This window comes from Esox lucius, chromosome 8 (genome assembly GCF_011004845.1).
Source record: "Esox lucius isolate fEsoLuc1 chromosome 8, fEsoLuc1.pri, whole genome shotgun sequence".
Lineage (NCBI taxonomy): Eukaryota > Metazoa > Chordata > Actinopteri > Esociformes > Esocidae > Esox > Esox lucius.
This window is the reverse complement of record NC_047576.1, coordinates 3,874,008-3,883,496: the sequence shown is the minus strand read 5'-3', so window position 1 is coordinate 3,883,496 and position 9,489 is coordinate 3,874,008. Positions and strand designations below refer to the sequence as shown.

The 9,489-nt window shown below is 38.5% G+C and overlaps 1 protein-coding gene across 1 annotated transcript; it reads left to right on the top strand.

Moving 5' to 3' along the window:
* Nucleotides 1-1,460: 1,460 nt before the first annotated feature.
* Nucleotides 1,461-6,858, top strand: chst7 (carbohydrate (N-acetylglucosamine 6-O) sulfotransferase 7). Its single transcript, XM_010899484.4, has 2 exons — nucleotides 1,461-2,860; nucleotides 6,376-6,858. The coding sequence occupies exon 1, from the start codon at nucleotides 1,476-1,478 to the stop codon at nucleotides 2,835-2,837; it is 1,362 nt and encodes a 453-aa protein (XP_010897786.2). The 5' UTR covers nucleotides 1,461-1,475; the 3' UTR covers nucleotides 2,838-2,860; nucleotides 6,376-6,858.
* The last annotated feature ends 2,631 nt before the right edge of the window (nucleotides 6,859-9,489 follow it).

The window sequence follows — 9,489 nt, the reverse complement described above, 5'->3', positions numbered from 1 at the left end:
CTTTTTATGTTTAAGCCGGAAACTTTTTTCACAACTGCACTGTACAAATAACACGCCTGCGTTTGTGTGCTGCTGTGTGCTGATGATAGAAACGTGCTGTTTTGCTGTGTTTGGCTGACAAACCAATTACCACCTCAGTTACACTCAGTGGATTCTTCTGTGCCATTTAAAGGTATGTTAGTTATTGGCCAGTTATTAGAATGTTGTATAAGCATCCGGAAATGACTATACAAATATATAAAGCAGTTCAGATTAATCTTGGAGAAGAGTCTGTAAGCCTGTTAAAGCTGTAATAGTAGGTAGGGTAACCTATGGCCAAGAGGCAACCCTACCTGAAACGTTGCTGGTTCTAATCCTTACGCTAACCTTAATTGCTCCCAGATTGTTGCTGTAAAAAAGAACGTGTTCTAAGCATACTTACCTGGTACAATAAGGACAACTCCCCTCACACAAAAACAGAAACATGGTAATATGGGTCTAAATATATGTTATTACACATACACAAAAATGTGTCAGATATAAGTTAAAAAAAAACTTTGAGATCTATAACCTTATGATTTATTTTTTAATATGTTTTTAAGAGAATTTAAAAACAATTTAAATTTGAAATATTTCTGATATTTACCAGTGCAAATGGAATTGCTTAATGATACATATTATCATTTAAAAAAAAAATTATGTTAGCCTAATACAAATTAAGGGAAAGTTATTTTAATGAAAAATATAAGTAAAAAAACCTGAAATGTACAAAAGAGACTTGCTGACTTTTTCTGTGAGTCTGACTAGTTTCAAGGTTTATTTGTCAAATGCAACGAACTGTACAGCGTCATCCTGTACAATGAAATTATTGTGAAATGGCACCCGAAAACAGAGTTAAGGAGTTAAAGACTATATAACTATGAACACCTAACACCAGACAGAAGGGATATAGCAAAACTATAATACACCTTTACAGTGAAATATGCAGTCTGGAACTTTTCGGGCATAATTTGGGCTGGATGTGTAATATGTTGTTTATGTGCGCAGTCTATAGATTCGTGAAATCCCTATCAAACCTCCGTTACCAATGACTTTCCAAGTTTGAAAGCAAGTGGTTTTGATTAATTTGGGGGGAAATTAGCATGCAGGCCTACTTGTTTGTAGTTGCTCCTACGCTACATGACACGAATTTCGGGGACGTTCTGTCTCAAACTGTTTTATCAGCCGTGGCAAAAAATCCTAAAAAGCATATTTAATGTGTCTGGCCGATATCTTAGCATTGGTAGACAGTAGCCTACATTTAGCATACAGTGGAATGCCAGTTAGAGAGACTGGTAGGCTGACGATCTCTAGCTATATTTACAGCTGTGTTGTACACATTTTATTCCAGATTTTAAAAAGTCAAGTACATAAACGGACACCACCTGAAACAAGGTACGTATGACTGGGCTTCTATTTTGAAATGGTGGCTCTAGTCTTTTATCTTTGGCATTCCAATGGGCGTGTCTGTATATCGTCTACAAAACTTTAATTCTGGTGGCCTCAACGCTGAGAGCGGCGCCAAATCTCCCATGAGCAACGCGAACGGATTTTGTGAGAGGGAAATGACTAGGAGGCAACAGAAGAAATACTTAATCGTAATTTTAGGATATTCTGTATTACTTCTGTTAATTCCGTATATGCTTGACTATCGGAGTAAATCAGCGCATATTATTAAACATGGACCGCAACAGCGAAGGTGTCCAGACTTGGAGATGTGGAATAACGGAGACCAGTTCAACAACAATACGGACACCACGGAGGAGACGGGAGTCAACCGGAGCCTCTCTAAAAAGACGCACATTTATTTACATGCTACCTGGAGGACTGGCTCTTCGTTCTTAGGGGAGCTATTCAACCAACATCCTGATGTATTCTATCTCTATGAGCCAATGTGGCATATATGGCAAGCTCTATATCCCGGGGACGCAGCCAGTCTGCAAGGAGCAGTGCGTGATATGATGGAAGCATTATTCCGATGTGACTTCTCCGTTTTGAAACTATACGCAGGGACCCAGAACATCTCCACGGCTTTTATATTCGGATGGAAAATGAACAAAGTGATCTGCTCGGAACCTCTGTGCGATGGCCACAAGAGAAATGAAGTGGGTTTAGTTAAGGAAGACGTCTGTGGACAGTGTAAACGGAAAGATATTAAGGAGTTGGAGAGGGAGTGCAAGAAGTACCCTGTGGTGGTAATCAAAGGCGTGCGGGTTCTAGATATCGGTGTACTCGTCCCGTTAGTGAAAGATCCTGCTATAAATCTCCATGTCATTCAGTTGTTCAGAGACCCTAGAGCTGTACACAACTCACGACTGAAGTCGAAACAGGCTCTAGTCAAAGAAAGCATACAGGTACTGAGGAGTAAAAAACATACGGAGAAATATAAACGACTATTGGTGCCGAACAACAGGGGGAACAGGGCTGATAGTTATGTTTCTAGCGCTATGGAGCTCATATGTGACAACTGGCTGAACGATATAATGCTGATCATAAACGCGCCGTACTGGGTAAAGCGGAATTACATGAAGATCCGCTACGAAGACCTAGTTTTACACCCCATGGAGGAACTCCAGAGGCTCTATCGCTTCTCAAACCTCTCCTCGTTCCTGGCCATGGATAAGTTTGTGTTGAACATGACGCACGGCAACGGCTACTCTTCAGACAAACCGTTTCTCATATCGTCCAGAGACGCTAAAGAAGCCATCTTCGCGTGGAGAGAACGGTTAAACGTCGAGCAGATCGGTGAAGTGGAAGCCTACTGCAGTGAAGTCATGAGACAACTGGGCTATCAGAAGAACAATTTGGATGAGACATAACAGAAATGATTTAGATGATAGAGGTAGGCTATGTGTACTCTCTGTTGTATAGAGGTTGTGGCTGTGGTTATGAATTGTTATTTGTTAAAGCAAATACTCGGGGCAGGTGAATTCATATAGGATTATATGAGACAGATTAATAATCATTCATTTTGAATGATCTGCCTCAGTATTGTATATAGCTAGCAGTCTATTACCGGACCCTAGTTACTGTTGCCTATTGCTGGAGAATGTATAATAGGTTTTTCTATTACGGAAAATGCATGCTTATTTATTTGCCTATCTAGCAATCTGACCTTATCACATGTAAGCCCTAGGCTACATTCCGCAGAAAGCTTTTTCGGTTACTGGAGTCACTAGATCGAATCCATAAACCGGTAAGGTGAACAATCCGTCTTTACGACCCAGTTAACCACAAATGCTCACTGGTCGTTAATGTAAATGAAGATGTGTTTGAGTCAATTGATTTAGTAAAATACGGATGAAAAGTGAATATCTATTCTGACAAATTGCTGTACTTTTCAATATCAGGCTTAAAATGAAGCGATGGATGAAAAGGCAGAAACATGCATTATTCCATTACTCTGATTAAATTGTAGATGGCCTGAATATTACTATGATTTTAATTTGGGATTAAGCATTTAAACTCCTCATGGCCTGATCAGTAATTATTCCCATTTCCTTTAAATATGTTTTAGTAGAACTGTTTTGGTCTTACGCACATCCTTGAAAACATAGGTGAAGAAAAGTTAAGATGGTTGTAAGTGGCATCGAGCAGGACATCAAAATGTGTACAATGAAGAAGTTACACTCCAGTGACTATCTGTGTGGAGAGAATACTCTGCGACAGGGAGGTCACTAGAAATTCATGGATGCCTCGTTTTGGGGGGGGGGTCTGGGCAAACTCTCCAAAACATTTTAATCATGTATTTTTAGAGTAACAACGGGTGTAAATTATATCAAAATGAGGTTATTTTTGGTAAAGGTTGGCTAAAAGTATACCTATCTCATAGTTTTTGCAGTTGGCACTGATTAGTGTTAGGCACTGATCTAACATGACAAAATGATATCCAAATAAAGAAATTACATTTCAGTCTGTCTATCCAACACCAAGAAAAGGCACAAAAACGGCTGTACTAAGTAGACAAACTCAATAGAAGATGAACATCCACATACAGTACATATTCTGTTTCTAAACGTGATTTCCCTGATTCATTTCAAAACAGATTTAGTCATTTGCTTTAGTCAAATGTTTATCATAATTAAAAAAAAGAAACATTAAAAACCGGATCTCCCTTCCTCTGAACAGAATACGTTGCAATATGTTAACTTTAAATCCAAACAAACATGAATCTGTGGAACACGCACAGTTTTGCCACTGTGTGGCAAAGATTTGAATTTAATTCATCTCGAACCCTTATTGGCATATTCAACAGCAATGTTGAAAAACATGTTCTTGTACCGAGTAATCGTTTGATGAAGTAATCAATGATTATTAGTGACATACACATATTAGCTAGCATTTCATTAATTATCATTTTTAACATTTCAGGGGAAATATTTTCAGTAGTTGGTTAGTGACGTAGATTAAAATACGACCCCCTATTACCGACCACCGTCCCCAATTATTGGCCACCTTATTATTTTGTTGAATTTCATTATAACTGCTTTTTATTTGTCTTACATATGACAGATTGTAGTCTTCTTTGAAGTGTACTAGAAAGTTGTAGTTAGCTTTCTTGCCTTCCGGTAAAGAAAAAAAAGATTGATAATTTTGATATTACATGACGACTGGTCTGTCGTGCAAGTCGAATTTCAGTAATTGCAACTTGTCTAAAAAAAATTTTTACATCTGAAAATAAAGTTTTTTACGAAAATAGTAAAAAAATAAAAAATAGATTCTATACAATTTGAAAGAAGATTAGGATGCGATTGCTGACAAAAAAAGAAGAAATAACAGATATGTTGGTTGATATGCTGATTTATTTGGGGGGGGGCTAATTAATATGTTTGTCCTAGCACTCACACACCTGATTCAAACTAAAGGCTTGATGATGATAAGAAACCCTGGCCTTAGTGACACCCCTGCCCTGCGAGATTGGACGTGGGCAGCACTCAGAGGCAAAGGTCCCTTCTTTGCATTCCACTATATCATCTGTTGATGCAGATTTGCATTATGCCTACGACGTCTGTGGATGTGGACATTCTGTATAATTCAAGCTAGTTGCAAGAGGGAACCCTTTGAGGCCCCGTAAAGGGACAGCCGCACAGTGAACTTGGAAGACGTGTCAGAGGGTAAGAAGAACAGAAGAGCAAGGATGTTATTGTGATCAGCCTAACGTCCCATAAGCCCTTCTTTTGTGTCGGTCTTGAGGAACAGTTAATCTGTCATCCCCACTGCGTAATTTAATGACTTAGTTTTGTATTTGATATGATATTCCGATTGTTTATAATGATATTCCTACTGTTGATGTGTCAGGCATGGGGCAAGGGGACGCCGAGCAAACCCCCCCCCCCCCTTTAGAGCCCAATCCACCATTTGTTCACTTAGATATATGAATCCTTCTCTAGCAACATGCTGGAGATTGGTGGAAATAGATGTCTCTCATTCATAAGAATAGTATCTAAATTAGATTAAACTTTATTGTCATTGAACAATACAAGTACAGAACAATGAAATGCAGTCAAAATCTACCCATTAGTGCAAAACAGAAGAGGGCAGAAAATGCACAAGTATTACGTATATGAATGTTACAAGTGGATGTGCAATGAAGGGAAATGCAGTACAAATGGCAATTGTAAATGTGCAATTAAGGCAAATAGAGGCAGGCAGAATATTAATAGGTATTAAATATAGTGTGTGTTGCAAGTAGGATGAATAGTTTGCAGGTAGACACAAAGCATACACATTCTACAAATGTGTCTGAAAGAACAGACAAGCATTTGATGAATTAAAACATGAGTGTGTAATTCTGGTAAGGTTGTGGCTGTAGGAGTGGTAGACTGACAACCACAACATTCGAGACGCGGTGACCCTAAACCGAACAGTTTAGCCAAAGCCTTTGCTCCAAGACGAGTGTAGACATCCCGACAAAATAATGACTGTATTAAACTACACAACCCAATTACGAGCATTATTCATGCATTACCTAAATCCACAAAGGATTGGATAGGCCTCCAGTGGGACTTATATCGTGGTCTCATTAGGCGGATATCTATAGATTATAAAAGACCCAGTGTGGATTCGATCCCTGGACAGGTACGGGATTCTATGGACAGGGTTAACACTCAAGATGCTGGACAATATGTCTGGCTCTATAATAATAGCCTTTAGGTAACTTTACATCCCTGCCAGGAGGTCTAGAATCAATGGCACAATATCAAAGTCAATGACCTAATTTTTCATAGGGCTTCATTCAGCATAAGGGACCTGTTATGGGTAACAAAATTACTCCTAATCATTCCAGTCTGTAATCCAATCTTGCGCCATATCAAACTCTGGAGACGCTTTATTGATGTCATATTCCTTTTATTCCAGGGCATAGCAGAGGTACTCCAGGAATTCCACTCCATCAACACAAGCAGTGAACATCTAGAATTCACGCTTACCTTTGATGCACATGGAACAAGTTTTCTGGACATTTTGGATGAACGCTTCAGCGAACTGGGTTACACTGATAAATGGCTGTGAGGCATAGAAATATGACCTAGGACGTCAACCCAAACCATTTCCTCACAGCAACCGACGAGTCCTGTGCGTCTTTCGTCACTACCCACTACACGAACAGTACAGCCATGTCAGAAAAAAACAAACACTGGCACGTCTTGAATGCTGACCGACAACTGGAAAATACAGTGGATATAAAAAGTATACACACCCCTGTTAAAATGCCAGGTTCTTGAGACGTAAAAGAATGAGACAAAGATGATTCTTGTCAGACATTTTCCACCTTAAATGTGACCTATAACATGAACAATTCAATTGAAAAAAAAAAATATATATATATTTAAAATAACAATAACCTGGTTGCATAAGTGTGCACACCCTTAAACTAATACTTTGTTGAAGCACCTTTTGATTTTATTACAGCACTCAGTCTTTTGTTGTGCCATATTTTCTCCACTTGATGATGACTGTCTTCACTGTGTTCCATGGTATATCTAATGCTTTGTAAATTATTTTGTACCCTTCTCCTGACTGATATCTTTTAACAATGAGATCCCTCTGATACTTTGGAAGCTCTCTGCTGACCATGGCTTTTGCTCTGAGATGCAACTAAGAAAATGTCAGGAAAATCATACTAGAACAGTTGAACTTTATTTGTGATTAATCAGAGTATCTTTAAATGATGGCAGGTGTGTAATGATTTCTCAATCAATCAATCAAATTTATTTATAAAGCCCTTTTTACAACAGCAGTTGTCACAAAGTGGTTTACAGAGACACCCGGCCTTAAACCCCAGGAGCAAACAACAGTAGTGTTGTATTTCAGTGGCTAGGAAAAACTCCCTAAGAAGGTCGAATTTTAGGAAGAAACCTAGAGAGGACCCAGGCTCAGAGGGGTGACCAGTCCTCTTCTGGCTGTGCCGGGTGAGCTATTAAGAGTCCAATTGGAATAATAAATACATTTCTCTGGCCTAAATCCAGAGTCTATTTGATTTTAGACTAGGTCAGAAGTATGACCAGGTGGACAAGGACAGCATGGGGCCCCCCAAACCAGGTAATCCGCAGGTGTGGACCAGGACCTCATCTCCTCCTAAAATTTTAAACTGGAGGAGACTGAGAAAACTTCTATTTAACATGAGTTTGAATATGATTGGTTAATTCTGAATAAAGCCACATCCCCAGTTCTAAGAGGGTATGCACACTTATGCAGTCAGGCTATTGTAAGGTTTTTATTTTAAATTTTCACCCCTCGAATATTTCAGTTTGTTTTCAATTGAATTGTTCACATTATAGGTCACATTAAAAGTGGAAGAATCTTGACATGATTTATCTTTGTCTCATTCTTTTACATCACAAAAACCTGGCATTTTAACAGGGGTGTGTAGACTTATTATATCCACTGTACATTTAAAAGGCTCTTCGGGAAGTCTCCAGGCGTGCCCACAGTATCAGTGAAGGGGGAGGAAGGTTTGAGCTCCAACAGTGAGCACCTTCCTAGACAATAGGCTGTTACATGTCCATTTTATGTCCATCTACCCAGTGGAATTTTGCCAAACAAATTCAATCACCCAATTTTGGCAAGGCCATCAAGATTAAGATAAAACCTAATCAAGTCTACTGCGGTCTAAGTTGTATGGGGAGAAACAAGATTTTGTCGAAAGACAATCCCCTACTGTAATATGTCCTGTTGATTTATATACCTGTTTCAGCTATTTAATTATGACAGATACCAAAGTTTTTTTTTTTTTTTTTAAAGTCACTGTACTTACACAATATGAGGCATCCGGTGTGTGTAATTGTCAGGGGGGCTGTAATTGTTTTGAATGTTGCTTAGGTTCTGACCTGACCAGATTTATATGTATGAAATATGGTATGACCAAATGTACCTCTTTGACATGGTCTTTAATTATTTCCACATCCACCATGGCCATGTTAAGTGAAATATAAAAATAAAAAAAACACTGAACTCAGATTATGGTGGTGTCAATAAAGCAGTGAATTGGGAGCATTAAGAAGCCTGTGGTCCTGGTTCTTACCGTATATTTAATGTAATATATATACACATACGGTAAATAAATCCTTACCGGGCCACTTAATTAGGTGCACCTGCTTGTTAAAGCAAACAGCGATTCATGAGACAGGTGTAAAATAAAGATATTAAAAAGTGTGATGTCATCATATCAAATCCAACATGCTTGATATCTGGTATGTATGTTAAAATTCACCAGCTTTGTTTAAACACCATATCCAGTTCAGCATGGACTCATTAGAACACAGAAAACCCGCTGCTGTATAAATTATGAAGTAGTACTATCAAGATCACTGGGTATTACTTTTAATTTGCTCCAGATGGCTGAATAATCTGGTTTCATAATGGTACCCACACATCCCAAACCACTGCATAACCTCGATTAGCATGTTAGCTGACTGCATTAGTATGTTAGCAGAAAGCATTAGTATGTTAGCAGAAAGCATTAGTATGTTAGCAGAAAGCATTAGCATGTTAGCAGAAAGCATTAGCATGTTAGCTGACTGATTTAGTTTGTTAGCTGACTGCATTATTTTTGTATGTAACTGTTTGCTGACTGCATTAGGTTTACAATTTACTAACTACTCCGAAGGTTTAATATGTAACAGTAGATATTCAGGATATCTGGTGGTTGAAACTCACAGAATCAAAAATGAATAAACATGGTGGACCAGTTATACCCTCCGGCATGAACCAGCCTTGAGTTATCAAAACAAATACCAGCTGATTCTCGTCTTTTGGACAGATATCTATCTCTTAATATATACTTGGATGATATCAGTGGATTAAAGGACCACAGTTACACTACAGTAAAGACGTTTCAAGTTAATTTTGGTCACAACTAGCTTCTGGCAAGGTACTCTTTTTATTTACATTAAGAATCCAAAATTCCGTTGTGAAATGGAACAGGAGATTATTTCGACCTTCTACTCAGGGAGCGATCCGAGAGTTATAGAG

Excerpts from the sequence above, each read along its gene's own strand:
- chst7 (XM_010899484.4), top strand. The coding sequence starts at position 1,476 with ATGGGCGTGTCTGTATATCGTCTACAAAACTTTAATTCTGGTGGCCTC.